Source organism: Phyllobates terribilis, unplaced genomic scaffold (genome assembly GCF_046119375.1).
Source record: "Phyllobates terribilis strain yellow unplaced genomic scaffold, ASM4611937v1 Scaffold_7__3_contigs__length_470593459, whole genome shotgun sequence".
NCBI lineage: Eukaryota > Metazoa > Chordata > Amphibia > Anura > Dendrobatidae > Phyllobates > Phyllobates terribilis.
The window spans coordinates 266,444,273-266,460,975 of record NW_027362767.1 but is presented as its reverse complement, the minus strand read 5'-3'; the positions used below and the strand labels follow the sequence as shown (position 1 = coordinate 266,460,975).

At 49.5% G+C, this 16,703-nt stretch overlaps 1 protein-coding gene across 1 annotated transcript in view; it reads right to left on the bottom strand.

Annotated features, from left to right (window-relative positions):
* AK8 (adenylate kinase 8) overlaps window positions 1-11,172 on the bottom strand; it is a 220,771-nt gene extending 209,599 nt beyond the window's left edge. Inside the window, exons 1-2 of the mRNA XM_073637850.1 lie at window positions 10,937-11,172; window positions 10,644-10,728 (exon numbers count right to left, since the gene is read on the bottom strand). Coding sequence (XP_073493951.1) covers window positions 10,644-10,728; window positions 10,937-11,020 — 169 coding nt within the window. The 5' untranslated portion in view covers window positions 11,021-11,172. The remainder of the gene's footprint in view (window positions 1-10,643; window positions 10,729-10,936) is intronic.
* Window positions 11,173-16,703: the final 5,531 nt, after the last annotated feature.

The window sequence follows — 16,703 nt, the reverse complement described above, 5'->3', positions numbered from 1 at the left end:
ATCTAATCCTATCCTGTGTGATACCGTCTGCTGAGCCGTGTATCTAATCCTATCCTGTGTGATACTGTCTGCTGAGCCATGTATCTAATCCTATCCTGTGTGATACTGTCTGCTGAGCTGTGTATCTAATCCTATCCTGTGTGATACTGTCTGCTGAGCTGTGTATCTAATCCTATCCTGTGTGATACTGTCTGCTGAGCTGTGTATCTAATCCTATGCTGTGTGATACTGTCTGCTGAGCTGTGTATCTAATCCTATCCTGTGTGATACTGTCTGCTGAACTGATGTCTCTAATCCTTTTGTGTGATACCGTGGGGCATATATTGGGTGAACAGTTCCGCTTGGATACGTTGGGCTCATGCACCGAGATCTTTCTGACGAAGAATGTGGAGGATAATGTTATGAGAAGATGGTGAAGCCGAGGACTACACCCCCCACCATGTAGTGGTATTATCGGCGGGGTTTCTGTTATTTACACTCGCATGCTCCATTTTTTGAGACGTTTGAGGATTCTTTCCTGTTATTATTTACACTTTATTTCTTTACATTTTTGTTCTTTTTGTCCTAATTTTTCAGAAAATAATGGTGGATCTTCCCGGGGGGCTCCGAGTAATAAATATGCAGATATTCCAAGTGGCATATCAAATCCAGCGCTGGTGGAGAAACATCACATTGTTTAGAGCTAATTAGACCTAATATTTCTTGCATGTTCTGTTTTATTTATTAATTTACATGTGCTCGCTAGAGAGGGTGCTCAGCCGAGGGTGCGCTCAGAGGGAATTGTGCTGCTTGTGTATGCGCAGGCAAAAATACTGCATATAGTGGAAGGGGATTGTTTACAGAGTTTTGACCAGAGGTCTCCAATCTGTGGCTGCAAAACTACAACTACCAGCATTCACTGACTACCAAAAGTAAGTCTGCAATTTACTGACATATAGGCATGCTGGGAGTTGTAGTTTTGCCTCAGCTGGAGAGTTACAAGTTGGAGATCAGTGATATAGATCATAAATAGTAGCAATATATGGATATTTTATATGTCTGCAACTTCTCAGTATTGTCTGAGTTCACTCTGCCCTTCCTCTTCTCTTCCTCCAACAAGATCATCTTCACTTTGACCTTCTTCATTCCCATTTAGCTTCACGCTGACATTCCTCCTTCCAAGTCTTTTCTCTTGCCTTTCTCCTTCCTATTTTTCTTAACTTTCTCCTCATCTTTCTTTACTCTACCCCTCCTCCTTGCTGTTTGTCTTTACTCTGCCTCTCCTCCTTCCCGTCTGTCTTTATTCTGCCTCTCCTCCTTCCCATCTGTCTTTACTTTTCCCCTCTTTTTTCCCGTTTGTCTTTACTTTGCCCCTCCTCCTTCCCATCTGTCTTTACTCTGCCCCTCCACCTTCCCGTCCGTCTTTATTCTGCCCCTTCTCCTTCCTGTTCGTCTTTACTCTGCCCCTCCTCCTTCCCTTCCGTCTTTACTCTGCCCCTCCTCCTTCCCTTCCGTCTTTACTCTGCCCTTCCTCCTTCCAGTCCATCTTTACGCTGCCCCTCCTCCTTCCCATCTGTCTTTACTCTGCCCCTCCTCCTTCCCTTCCATCTTTACTCTGCCCCTCCTCCTTCCCTTCCATCCTTACTCTGCCCCTCCTCCTTCCCTTCCATCTTTACTCTGCCCCTCCTCCTTCCCCTCTGTCTTTACTCTGCCCCTCCTCCTTCCCATCCATCTTTACTCTGCCCCTTCTCCGTCCCGTCCGTCTTTACTCTGCCCCTCCTCCTTCCCTTCCATCTTTACTCTGCCCCTCCTCCTTCCCATCCGTCTTTATTCTGCCTCTCCTCCTTCCCATCCGTCTTTACTCTGCCTCTCCTCCTTCCCGTCCGTCTTTACTCTGCCCCTCCTCCTTCCCGTCCGTCTTTACTCTGCCCCTCCTCCTTCCCGTCCGTCTTTACTCTGCCCCTCCTCCTTCCCGTCCGTCTTTACTCTGCCCCTCCTCCTTCCCGTCCGTCTTTACTCTGCCCCTCCTCCTTCCTATCCGTCTTTACTCTGCCCCTCCTCCTTCCCATCCGTCTTTACTCTGCCCCTCCTCCTTCCCGTCCGTCTTTACTCTGCCCCTCCTCCTTCCCGTCCGTCTTTACTCTGCCCCTCCACCTTCCCGTCCGTCTGTACTCTGCCCCTCCTCCTTCCCGTCCGTCTTTACTCTGCCCCTCCTCCTTCTCGCCTGTGTTTACTCAGCCTCTCCTCCTTCCCATCTGTCTTTACTCTGCTCCTTCCCGACTACTCCCATTCGTCTTCACTCTGACATTCCTCCTTCCAACAGTCTTTTCTCTTGCCTTTCTCCTTCCCATTTTTCTTCCCTTTCTCCTTCTTGTCTTTCTTTACACTGCCCCTCCTGCATTCCCACCTCTTTACTCTTCCCCTCCTCCTTCCCTTCTCTTTACTCTGCCCCTCCTCCTAACTGTCGGTCTTTACACTGCCCCTCCTCTTTTCCGTCTGTCTTTTCTCTGCCCCTCCTTCTTTCTGTCTGTCTTTACTCTGCCCCTCCTCCTTCCCGTATGTCTTTACTCTGCCCCTCCTCCTTCCCATCTGTCTTTACTCTGCCCCTCCTCCTTCCCATCTGTCTTTACTCTTCCTCTCCTTCTTCCCATGTCTTTACTCTGCCCCTCCTCCTTCCCGACTGTTTTTACTGTGTTCCTCCTCCTTCCCGACTGTCTTTACTCGGCCCCTTCTCCTTCCTGTCCGTCTTTACTCTGCCCCTCCTCCTTCCCGACTGTTTTTACTGTGTTCCTCCTCCTTCCCGACTGTCTTTACTCGGCCCCTTCTCCTTCCCGTCCATCTTTACTCTGCCCCTCCTCCTTCCTATCTGTCTTTACTCTGCTCCTTCCCGACTAATCCCCTTTATCTTCACTTTGACATTCCTCCTTCCAACAGTCTTTTCTCTTGCCTTTCTCCTTCCCATTTTTCTTCCCTTTCTCCTTCTGGTCTTTCTTTACACTGCCCCCCCTCCATTCGCACCTGTCTTTACTCTGCCCCTCCTCCTTCCCATCTGTCTTTATTCCGCCCCTCCTCCTTCATGACTGTCTTTACTCCGCCCCTCCTCCTTCCCATCTGTCTCTATCCTGCCCCTCCTCATTCACGACCGCCTTTACTGTGCCCCTCCTCCTTCCCATCTATATTTACTCTGCTCCTTCCCGACTGTCTTTACTTTGCCCTTCCTCCTTCCTGTCTGTCTTTACTCTGCCCATCCTCCTTCCCATCTGCTTTGATGCCCCTCCTCCTTCCCGTCCGTCTGTCTTTACTCTGCCCCTCCTCCTTTCCATCTGTCTTTACTTTGCCCCTCCTCCTTTCCATCTGCTTTTAATCTGCCCCTCCTCCTTTCCATCTGTCTTTACTCTGTCCTTCCTCCTTTCCATCTGTCTTTACTCTTCCCCTCCTCCATTCCGTCCATCTTTACTCTCCCCCTCCTCCTTCCTTTCCGTCTTTACTCTGCCCCTCGTCCTTCCCATCTCTTTACTCTGCTCCTCCCCCTTCCTGACGGTCTTTACTCTGCCCTCCTCCTTCCCATCTCTTTACTTTGCCCCTCCCCTTCCTGTTGGTCTTTACTCTGTCCCTCCCACTTCCTGTTGGTCTTTACTCTGCCCCTCCCACTTCCTGTCAGTCTTTACTCTGCCCCCCTCTTTCCCACTCTGCCCTTCATTCCCATTTTCCTCACTCTGCCCTTCCTCCTTTCCACCATTCCACGCTCTGTCCTTCCTCTTTCCCATCTTTCCGCACTCTGCCCCTTCCTCCTTCCCATCTTTCCGCGCTCTGCCCATTCCTCCTTCCCATCTTTCTACACTCTGCCCTCCCTCCTTCCCATCTTTCTGCGCTCTGCACAATCATCTTTCCCATCTTTCCACGCTCTGCCCTTCTTCCTTCCCATCTTTTCGCACTCTGACCTTCTTCATTCCCATTTTCCTCACTCTGCCCTGCCTCCTTCTCATGTTTCTATGCTCTGCCTTTGCTCCTTCCCATCTTTTTGAGCTCTTCCCTTCATTCCATGCTCTGTCCTTCCTCTTTCCCATCTTTCTGCACTCTGCCCTTCTTCATTCCCATTTTCTTCAGCCCTTCCTCCTTCCCATCATTCCACGCTGTCCTTCCTCTTTCCCATCTTTCCGTGCTCTGCCCATTCCTCTTTCCCATCTTTCCACGCTCTGCCCTTCTTCCTTCCCATCTTTCCACACTCTGCCCTTCTTCCTTCCCATTTTCCTCACTCTGCCCTTCCTCCTTCCGATCATTCCACGCTCTGTCCTTCCTCTTTCCCATCTTTCCGTGCTCTGCCCATTCCTCTTTCCCATCTTTCCACGCTCTGCCCTTCTTCCTTCCCATCTTTTTGCACTCTGACCTTCTTCATTCCCATTTTCCTCACTCTGCCCTTCCTCCTTCCCATCATTCCACGCTCTGTCCTTCCTCTTTCCCATCTTTCCGCACTCTGCCCTTCCTCCTTCCCATCTTTCCGCGCTCTACCCATTCCTCCTTCCCATCTTTCTACACTCTGCCCTACCTCCTTCCCATCTTTCCGTGCTCTGCCCATTCCTCTTTCCCATTTTTCCACGCTCTGCCCTTCTTCCTTCCCATCTTTCCGCACTCTGCCCTTCTTCCTTCCCATTTTCCTCACTCTGCCCTTCCTCCTTCCGATCATTCCACACTCTGTCCTTCCTCTTTCCCATCTTTCTCTATTCTGCCCTTCTTCATTCCCATTTTCCTCACTCTGCCCTTCCTCCTTGCCATCATTCCATCCTCTGTCCTTCCTCTTTCCCATCTTTCCGCACTCTGCCCTTCCTCCTTCCCATCTTTCCGTGCTCTGCCCATTCCTCTTTCCCATCTTTCCACGCTCTGCCCTTCTTCCTTCTCATCTTTCCGCACGCTGCCCTTCTTCGTTCCCATTTTCCTCACTCTGCCCTTCCTCCTTGCCATCATTCCATCCTCTGTCCTTCCTCTTTCCCATCTTTCCGCACTCTGCCCTTCCTCCTTCCCATCTTTCCGTGCTCTGCCCATTCCTCTTTCCCATCTTTCCACGCTCTGCCCTTCTTCCTTCTCATCTTTCCACACGCTGCCCTTCTTCATTCCCATTTTCCTCACTCTGCCCTTCCTCCTTCCCATCATTCCACTCTGCCCTTCTTCCTTCCCATTTTCCTCACTCTGCCCTTCCTCCTTCCCATCATTCCACACTCTGTCCTTCCTCTTTTCCACCTTTCCACACTTTGCCCTTCCTCCTTCCCACCCAATCAGTTAGCATGGACTATTAATTTAATCTTTCTGAATATTTGGACATGCAGGGGAGATACAGCCTGTGTCTTCTTTGCACATGAATATTGATGTCTTTTTCCGTACCCCGATTCCTACTTCACAGGTAGTAAACATAGTGCAGGGGCCTTTAAACTTTTAGTGAACCTCCACCTAATGGCAAGTTTTAGGAGTCTTTTATATAAAAGTAAGTTCTACATTCTCTTAATAATCTGGTGCTGGACCACCACTCTGTGTGTAATAATCCGATGGGAGTAGGAATACATAAGGATTTATTCCTGTGCTCAGTCCATGGGTACAATCATGCTCTGCCTGGATCTGATGCACTGTCTGTAGCTGAATATAATGCGCTCGCTCTCACCTGCTAAGCCTTCATCTGAGCTGCTGCGGAGTTTACTATTCATTATATCTAATCCTGCAAGCAACTAACCCAAGGATTGCAGCAGCCGAAGAGACGGGGGCCCAGGCAGGAAGAGGGGCCCGGTTCACTTCTGACAAAAAGCCATCATTACCCGGCTTATAACAACAGCGAGAAGCGTACGGGGAGCACACAGCATTAAAGATTGATATCTCCAAACATCTGCTCCCCCCGCTCAGAGACGCTTTCTGCAGCAATCTGCTGGAATACGCGGAAGCGTCTGGGGGACCCCAATAGTCAGAACACTTTATATTTTAATCCAATCTTTTGACTTCGTCCAGTCAGCAGCGAAGAGGCTCCAGATCATGCGGTGTGTGTTTTCTTTAGTCTGCATCACTTTATCCTATATATTATTATATACAAGAAAAAAGATGACACGTAATGTAATTCCTTAATCTCATCCTTATTTCTCTCTGCTTTTTTCTTTCCCATCCATCTGTTTTACGCTGTTCCTCTATCCAGCTCATCTTTGCTCTGCCCTCCACCCACTTCACTCTGTACTCTGTACTTTCAGTCCTTCTTTATGGCCTTCTTCTTTCTTTCTATTCCACTCAACCCTTTTCATCAGTCATCACTCTACTCTTACTTCACCCTGTCCATCATCATTCTATCTTTCTCCCTTACAGCATGTACTCACTATAACTGTCCTACTCTCTGTACATCTTCCCCAGATCCTTCAGCTTTCCATCTTGTCTTCTCTGCCCTACCTTTTTCTCCTTCATCTTCACTCTGACCTTCCTCCATTGTTCTCTGCTCTGCAATCTTCTGATTCGTAAAACTTTACTCTGTGCTTCCCGCTTCCTACAAATCTTTACTCTGTGGTTCCTTCTTTCCACAGCTTTTTACTCTGTGCTTCCTTCTTCCCGCAGGTCTTTACTCTGTGCTTCCTTCTTTCCACAGCTTTTTACTCTGTGCTTCCTTCTTCCTGCAGGTCTTTACTCTGTGCTTCCTTCTTCCCGCAGGTCTTTACTCTGTGCTTCCTTCTTCCCGCAGGTCTTTACTCTGTGCTTCCTTCTTCCCGCAGGTCTTTACTCTGTGCTTCCTTCTTTCCACAGCTTTTTACTCTGTGCTTCCTTCTTCCTGCAGGTCTTTACTCTGTGCTTCCTTCTTCCCGCAGGTCTTTACTCTGTGCTTCCTTCTTCCCGCAGGTCTTTACTCTGTGCTTCCTTCTTCCCGCAGGTCTTTACTCTGTGCTTCCTTCTTCCCGCAGGTCTTTACTCTGAGTTTCCTTCTTCCCGCAGGTCTTTACTCTGTGCTTCCTTCTTCCCGCAGGTCTTTACTCTGTGCTTCCTTCTTCCCGCAGGTCTTTACTCTGTGCTTCCTTCTTCCCGCAGGTCTTTACTCTGTGCTTCCTTCTTCCCGCAGGTCTTTACTCTGTGCTTCCTTCTTCCCGCAGGTCTTTACTCTGTGCTTCCTTCTTACCGCAGGTCTTTACTCTGTGCTTCCTTCTTCCCGCAGGTCTTTACTCTGTGCTTCCTTCTTCCCGTGTAGCGCCGGCGTCCCTGCCCTCTGCTAGGCAGGGACGCTGTTCCCCTCACCCCTCTGCTCCGAGCCCGGCGTCCTCCTCCCGCTCTGCTGGCAGCGCGCGCTCCTTCCCGGCCACTGTGCTTAGGGCGCGCGCGCGCGCGCTCCCTCCCTCTTAAAGGGGCCGCGCGCGCCGTCCTAAGGAGTCCCCGGCCAATGGCCGGAGGACTTCACCATATATAAGGCACCTCCTCCAAAATGGAGGTGCCCGAGCAATGTTGTTGCACTGTTCACTACTCTGCTTCAGCCCTCAGGTCCCGTTGCCAGTTACCTGCCAGATTCCTGCCAGTTTGCTGTCTGATTCCTGCCTGATATTCTGCTTACCTGCCTGCTAGCCTGAGGTCCGACGGTCTGCCTACCGACTCCTGTCAGTCTGTCTAAGGACCAGCTTGCCCGCTCACCTGGGAGCGCTCCTCTGCTACCTGCCTGCTAGCCTGAGGTCCGACGGTCTGCCCTCCAACTCCTGTCAGTCTGTCTATGGACCAGCTTGCCCGCTCACCTGGGAGCGCACACCTGTTACCTGCCTGCTAGCCTACCTGGAGGCTCCGCCGTCACGTGCTGTGACCACCTGCCATTCCAGAGACTCCTGCCCGCTCACCTGGGAGCGCACACCTATTACCTGCCTGCTAGCCTACCTGGAGGCTCCGCCGTCACATGCTGTGACCACCTGCCATTCCAGAGACTCCTGCCCGCTCACCTGGGAGCGCACACCTGTTACCTGCCTGCTAGCCTACCTGGAGGCTCCGCCGTCACGTGCTGTGACCACCTGCCATTCCACAGACTCTCGCTTGCTCACCTGGGAGCACACATCAACCATCTGCCTGCTAGCCTACCTGGAGGCTCTGCCATCACAGGTCGTACCTACCCTTTACCCAGAGACTGCCCCGGTCACTTGCCGTGACCTCCTGCCCGTTCATCCAGAGACTGCCCCGGTCACTTGCCGTGATCTCCTGCCCGTTCATCCAGAGACTGCCCCGGTCACTTGCCGTGACGTCCAGCCCGTTCACTCAGAGACTGTCCCGGACACCTGCTGTGACTGCCTGCCCGTCTTCCCTGGTCGCCACCCGCTCCCTTACAAGGACCGCCCCCTTGTATAGTAGCTCAGAGGTTCTGCCTCCCAGACCCGTTACATCCCGCAGGTCTTTACTCTGTGCTTCCTTCTTCCCGCAGGTCTTTACTCTGTGCTTCCTTTTTTCCGTAAGACTTTTCCGTCTGTTTCTCGATCTTGTCTGACTTTACGTCCTCCTTTCAATGTATTTTCGCTCTGTCCTTCCCCCTTCTCTTCCAATACTCTTTTCCACTTCCTCTCTTCCTACTTCCCATTTGTTTTCATTCTCTGTCTTTTCTCCATGAGTGATTTTTCCCTTCCTCCATCCCCTCTGCCTTTATGTTGCCATTCCTCAGTCCAATTCGTCTAGAGTTTGGCCTTTCCTTTTCTTCACACAGAGCTCTGCTGTTCTTTGTTGCATTAATCATTTTTTGGGACGAGTTAATGACCATTTAGCACATCTTTTGATACATTACATTCAAGGAGAAGAATTAAACTCACATTTCATTTTAGCTTCGGGTTTTCTCCCGGCTGGGCCAATTTAGGAAGTCTTTATTCCAGGGAAGTGGCGGCGTCTCTGCGGTGATTATTTACCAGGTGGAGACGACTTCATTACATATATAACATTTACTGCTTGTCTTACTGACAAAGGCTCCGGAGGGGATGATGAAAAATGGAAACGTTCTGATTTCTATCAGCGCCTGAACAAAACTTCTAAAAATTAGAGCACGTTTTCCTTCAGTCAGGAGTTTTTGTATCAGGAGAGAAATCGATAAGTGCAAGGAAGGAGCAGATAATGTCAGCAGCCGCTGGAAAAATCGAAAAAAAAATCCTACATGATACCACGGATTGTAAGGCTATGTGCACACGGTGCGTGTTTTATACGTTTTTTGCATTGCAAATGCATTGCAAACCTTATCCCAGTATTTTCTATGGGATTTTGGAAGATCTGTGCACATGATCAGGAATTTTCCTGACAGGATTTCATGTGCGGAAAAAGAAGCAGCATGTCTATTCTTTGTGCGTTTTTCCTATACAATACATTGGAAAAAATGCATGGCAAATCCGCAGGCAAAAACGCACAAAAAACGCATTTAAATGCAAAAAAAGTGTGAAATTTCAGCAGTGTTTTTGATGCCAAGAGGTGCAGAACCTTGCAGAGACGCAGCAGAAATTTCTGCAACCAATACCTGATAGTGCGCACATAACCTAAGAGCACCTCAAATCAAACACCCCCACTACATACTGGTAATGAATATATGATTGCCGGGACCCCGACTGATCACTAGATTCCGAGCCCCCCATTTCATTGCACTGCATGGCAGCAATGAGGTGTTCGGAAGGAGGGGCGGTCATGCATGCGCCCTGCCGAGCCATTCATTTCTAAGGGATTAGCAGAAAGTGCTGCTTTAGATTAGCCCCATAGACATCGAGAAGAGTGGCAGGGCATTAGGAGCAGGCATCCGAAGAGCCCGGGCCCACTGAACCCAGGGGAAGCACTCTGCCTTGTGTGCACAGCATGTTCCATGCAGTACCGATGCCGGCTGCAGCAAACAACCTGCACCCTAGTCTAACTCTGATGACAGCAATTTAACCCCTTAGATGCTGCTAAATATGACAGCAGCATTTATGAGGTTGCAAATGGGATACGTCATGACAGCCAGGGGCCAACTAAAGGCTCCAGTGTACACCACTGAAGCCTGCGGCTGGGCATAATAGATCAGGAATATTACAGTACTGTATTACTGTACAGTATCAGTGTATTGTACAACTAATTGCAGGATCTGTACAGCACAGGTGCCTGCTGACACCGGAGAGGGCTCTGATCACAGCAGTTTAACTCCCTAAAAGCTGCTGTTCATTGCGATAGCAGCATGTAAGAGGTCAGAAACGAGGTGTGGATGGCCTCGCCATGACAGCCAGGGTCCGACTGAAGGCCCCCGTGTCTTCCTTGACTGTACACGGCTTCACACGAAATGAGTAATTTAACCCTAGACAACCAATATTACAATTTTTCAGGTTCAACTCTAGGGAAACTGATAAAGAAATATGAAAAACAATAAATAAATAAATCTGAAATTATATATATAATCACCTTCATTTTGAAAGAACATCATTAAAGTGTAAATAAAAGAAATCCCCATATTTGGTTCCTCTTTTTGGTCACTTCGTCTCACAACATAATGGTCTTCAAAGAGATCGGAATGTCATACGGACCCCACAATGGTGACGGTAAAAACTACAGCTGAGGCCGCAAAAGATAAGACCTGATACAGCGCTGCCGAGCAGGAAAATAAAAAAGTATGCAAGGTGAAAAGCTAAATGATAGTGAAGATGGGCCCCATGGAGGCCCACCGTGCACGGGACCTCGATCACCCGCCTTACCGCCATCATTATCCTTCCGCAAATGGTGGATCAGGTACTGGATGGGGTCGCCCGGTCGGTCCATCAGGAGATTCTGCACCATTTTCTGATAAAAGTAAAAACAACACAATAAGACGCACTGTGAGCTCCGGAGGACTACAACTCCCAGCAACAGGGTACAGTTGTTAGAGCACTGAGGAATGCTGGGACCTGAAGTCCTTCAACAAGTTTCAGATTACAATTCTGCGGATTTGGCTAACATGAGCTGTGCTGGGCATGCTGAGACTTGTAGTTCCACACGATCAGCCACTTACCTGCAGCATATCAAAGATGCGGTGGTCCTCGGCGTACACGGCCATCTGCGGCGGGATCCTCAGGGGCTTCGCTGTGGCGTCCATCTCCGCTCTTCTACTGCTCAGTGTAACGACCTAAAGGCCAAAATCCCCGGCCAGGGGGCAGCAGAGCTCTCCCTAGTAACCGACCAGCGCCGCCGTGTCCTAGCAACCAGCGAGGCCAACAACACGACGTCATCACTATGCGACGGGACTCGTAGAGCGTTCCACATGTGCGCATGGTAACGGCTAGAATGGAGGTGCTCCTGTGAGGGGAAAAGATGTCACGGGAAGGGGCGGGGCCTCCTCCAGCCCAGTGCCGGCTCCATGACAGACAGCAGCGTGCTGCTGAGGCTGCTGGAGATGAGACTTGTGTGGAGGAGGAGACCCGGAGAGGACTGAAGTGCTGCACCATGGAGCTGTGTGCGGACGGGAGTGAGGACACGGACTCAGTGTGAGTGATCTGAGGATGTGGGGCTGCATGTTGGAGGGTTGTACAGGGAAATGACCGCTGTTACTTGTATGGGGCTGCTTATTGGGGCTTTCACAGGAAAAGGGTTGATGATACTTGAGTGGGGCTGCGCGGAGGAAGGGGGAGGCTGACGAGGGGCTGCGCGGAGGAGGGGGGAGGCTGACGAGGGGCTGCGCGGAGGAGGGGGGAGGCTGACGAAGGGCTGCGCGGAGGAGGGGGGAGGCTGATGAAGGGCTGCGCGGAGGAGGGGGGAGGCTGACGAAGGGCTGCGCGGAGGAGGGGGGAGGCTGACGAAGGGCTGCGCGGAGGAGGGGGGAGGCTGACGAAGGGCTGCGCGGAGGAGGGGGGAGGCTGACGAGGGGCTGCGCGGAGGAAGGGGTAGGCAGACGAGGGGCTGCGCGGAGGAGGGGGGAGGCTGACGAAGGGCTGCGCGGAGGAAGGGGGAGGCTGACGAGGGGCTGCGCGGAGGAAGGGGTAGGCAGACGAGGGGCTGCGCGGAGGAAGGGGTAGGCAGACGAGGGGCTGCGCGGAGGAGGGGGGAGGCAGACGAGGGGCTGCGCGGAGGAGGGGGGAGGCAGACGAGGGGCTGCGCGGAGGAGGGGGGAGGCAGACGAGGGGCTGCGCGGAGGAGGGGGGAGGCTGACGAAGGGCTGCGCGGAGGAGGGGGGAGGCTGACGAAGGGCTGCGCGGAGGAAGGGGGAGGCTGACGAGGGGCTGCGCGGAGGAGGGGGGAGGCTGAGGAAGGGCTGCGCGGAGGAGGGGGGAGGCTGAGGAAGGGCTGCGCGGAGGAGGGGGGAGGCAGACGAGGGGCTGCGCGGAGGAGGGGGGAGGCAGACGAGGGGCTGCGCGGAGGAGGGGGGAGGCTGACGAAGGGCTGCGCGGAGGAGGGGGGAGGCTGACGAGTGGCTGCGCGGAGAAGGGGAGGCTGACGAAGGGCTGTGCGGAGGAGGGGGGAGGCTGACGTAGGGCTGCGCGGAGGAAGGGGGAGGCTGACGTAGGGCTGCACGGAGGAGGGGGGAGACAGACGAGGGGCTGCACGGAGGAGGGGGGAGATGGAGGAGGGGGGAGGCTGACGTAGGGCTGCGCGGAGGAAGGGGGAGGCAGACAAGGGGCTGCGCGGAGGAGGGGGGAGGCAGACGAGGGGCTGCGTGGAGGAGGGGGGAGGCTGATGAGGGGCTGCGTGGAGGAGGGGATGATGATGCTGCATGCTGGGTTTCTGCAAGGGGAAGTTGGTGATGTTACTCGCTTAAGGTTGCGTCGGGAAAGGGGAAAATGTCACTCTCGTGGGGCTGCCGGGTGAAGGGAGGTAATTTCACTCACGTAGGGCTGCATGCTGGGTGGTGGCATGGAGAAGGGTGTGATGTTACTTGCATGGTGGCTTTTTAGTGAAGGGGTGATACTTGCTTGGCGCTGTGCAGGGAAGGAGATGATATTATGTAGGACTGCGTACTGGAGGTCTACGCGATGAAGGGGCGTTTGTCACTTGTGTGGGGCTGTATGCCTGGCCTCTGCTCGGGGTAGTGGGTGATGTTACTTGCTTGTGGCTGCATGTGATGGGGTTGGACGGCATAAGGAATAGGGTGATGACCGTCTCGTGGGGCTACATGTTGGGCGGCTGTGGTAGAGAAGAGGGTGATGTCACTCGTGCTTTTTTTTTCATTGTCACTTATTTCCAACTTGGCTTAATTCTACGGATTGGTTTGTAAAGTTCATTGTTATAGATTTGTATGTATAAATATAATTATATCTTTCTCATTTTTGCTAGAATTATTTATATATGTGTTTAATAAAACTGTTTGAGAACTATGGGTTGAATTCTCATTTCTATATCTCTAATACTCGGGATGTGTTCACACATTGCAATTTGTTGGGGGAAACTATCTGCAGTCCTCACCAGTACACCCACAATAAATTTATAACAAATAAACTTTTTTTTAGGGACCACATCACATTTGAAGTGACTTTGAGGGGGTCTGTATGACAGAAAATACCCAAAAGTGACACCATTCTAAAAACTGTACCCCTCAAGGTGCTCAAAACCACATTGAAGAAGTTTATTAACCCTTCACGTGCTTCACAGGAACTGAAGCAACGTGGAAGGAAAAAAATGAACATTTATCTTTTTTTCTCAAATATTTTAGTTCAAACCCAAATATTTATTCACAAGAGAAAATGGACCACAAAATTTGTTGTGCAATTTCTCCTGAGTACGCCAATACCCCATATGTGGGGAAAACCCACTGTTTGGGCGCACGTCAGGGTTCAGAAGGGAAGGAGCGCCATTTGACGTTTTTGCATGCAAAATTGGCTGGAATCGTGAGTGGACTCCATGTTGGGTTTGGAGAGCCCCTGATGTGGGGGGTTTCCACTGTTTAGGCACAACTGACCCCATTTTGGAAACTACACCCCTCAAGGATTTTATCGAGGGGTATAGTGAGAATTTTGAACCCAGAGGTACGACACAGAATTTGATAACATTAAGTCGTCATATTGAAAAAGTTCATTTTTTTCACGAAAATCTTGCTTTAGCCCCAAGTTTCTCACTTTTTCCAGAGGTAACACCAAAAAGTGGACCCCACAATTTGTTACCCACTTTCTTACGAGCGCGACGATACCTCACTTGTAGTTAAAAAGTTCTGTTTATACAAACTGCAGAGCTCGGAGCGGAAGGGGCACATTTTGAATTTTGGAACACAAATTTGGCTCTATTTGGAATAGATTGTCATATTTTTGGAGCCTGTGTTGTTCAAAAGCAACAGAAATCCCCCATAAATGTATTTTTTGTAAATTATACCCTGCAATGTATTTATCTAGGGAGGTAGTGAGTAGTTTGATACCACCATTTTTTGAGCAGTTGATACAATGCAAGTTTTGAAATTTACAATTTGCATTTTTTTTCACTCTCTCTTTTATGAATCTTTTTTATACTTTTTGAGGAACACACCTCAAATTTTATTGCACTAGTTTTTCAGTCACAACCCAAAACAGAAATGAAATGAATAAAATAAATAAATACCCTGCTGTAAGTAAAAGCAATAATGCATATAAATAACATAGGGCACTTAGTAAACACAGTTTTGATAAAAAAAGAAAAAGCATAGAAGCCATCCCACCAACGCCACCCTTCATTTGAGCTGGATATCACATTTAAAAAGCTTCTCACTAGCTGTGTCCATGTTTCGGACCCAGTCCTTCTCAGCCCTTATTCACACAGGACTTCACTATGACGCAGGGTAAGGTTTTAATATTAAAGGTTAGGACCATTCTGAACTTGGGTACACCTTGACATTGGTGGGATGGCTTCTACACTTTTTTTTTTTAATCAAAAACTGTTTATGAAGTACCCAATGTTATTTATATGCACTGTTGCTTTTACTTATTTACTTACAGTGGAGTATTTATTTATTTGATTCATTTTGTTTTCTGGCCAGTCTGAACGTGCTTCTATTTTGCACGCATACCAACTTGACTCAAGTTAATTTCTTTTGGTTTAACTAGTTTTTCAGTGTTCAAAAGTACATCCAATATGGCACCAATGTGAGCATTGGACACACAGCTGTGCCTATAATAGATGGCGCACCGTTTGGTCTTTAGGGTAAAATTGATGGAATTTCAGGACCCATTCAAAGCTTAGAGACATTGAGCAAACAAGAAAATCTTTCTAGGAATTATTACTCACAGAGGGACGTATGCCCCTAAAAATGCATTTGCTGACTATAAAACTTGGTCTTGCAAACAAAACAGTTGTCTTGCAATTGCGCTTATTGCAGGAAGAATAAACTGTACTGGCGTGAAGGGCAAAATGTAGGGGAACATGCAGCAAACTTGAGTTTGTTCCAAGGATGGAAGAACACCAGCAGGGGTGGAATCACAGGTTTGTCTTTCAGAGACTGGTCGTACAACGTCCTTTTAGCTCCATCAATCCCTATATGAGAGACGAATGTGCCAGTAGATGTTGTACACCGTAGCAGGCTCCCGCCCGCCAAGGTAGGAACCGCTATATGCACAAAACAACCAATCCCCTACAGAATCCTGAAAGTATTGTCTGGTAAAGGAGGTTCGGCAAGAACCATGCAGTGAAGCCCATAGTGTATAAGTACAGAACAGCCTCGCTATTAGAAATCCTCCAATAAAATGATCATGCCTTTATCACCAACATAAATAATATAAATGGGAACAAAAGTTTTGTGTAGCAAGACATAGTTGTAAAAGCAGTCAAACTAAGATAAATGGTCAAAAATGTTTGTGAGTGATCAAGTCCTGGAATTGTCAAATGACCTGACTTTTCAAGAATATTTGTGGGGTCGACATTCTGGGGTACACAGACGTGGGCATGTGGACGAGAATTTGTCTGAATAATAATTTGGTATGTGATTGATCAAATCCTGGAATTAATTGTGAAATGAGGTAAGTTGTGATTGACTGATAAAAATATTCTCCTCATTACTTGTTCCATAAAAATTACTCTACTGGGGCCCGCTAAGCAGAAAATATAAATTATTTGAAAAAGAAAAAACCCTAATAATTGTAATGTGTGGTAGGTCTCAAAACAGGGGGAGATACAAAGGCCTGGTTGGGATGGGCACATGGGAATCACTTTTTCATCCTTGCTTCCTACAAACCCGGCATCTTTTTTGGGGATACTTTTGGGTGGGAGTGGCAGGACAGGGCAAAGAAAATGATGCTCTGCAAGTCTCCGGACTTCCTCGGACTCGAAGGCTGCCTCCCTGCCATTGAGTCAAATATGAGACACTCAACAATTTTCTCCTGGGACTGGAGGAATGTGAGTGCTCCTTGGATTTTTTTGTACTGGACAAAACTGTTGTATGTAGCAATTAGTATCAGGTAGATTGGTACCTTCTTATACCAGGCCCTGGACTTCCACTTCACCAGATACGGTTGAAGCTCCTAGTCTGACAGGTCAATGCCACTCATGAATTTATTGTAATCGGTTACACAGACCTGTGTCTGTTTGTCTCTGACCGTCACATGCATGCAGCGTGGTCAGCATGTACACGTCCTTCCTGTCATTCCACTTCACTGCAAGAAGGTGGTCGCTTATAAGTGAGAATGACGCCCCCTTCTCCAAACATCTGGACACCAACTGTGACGGAAAACCTGCTCGGTTTTTCTTGACTGTGCCACAGGCCCCTGTATTTGCAGGGTGGAGGAATTGGTATAGGGGGATGCTCGTGCTATAGTTGTCGGTATACACGTGCTTCCCTTGATGAAGAAAGGGTGTCATCAGGAGCACATGTACCAGTGCCTGGGAATCAG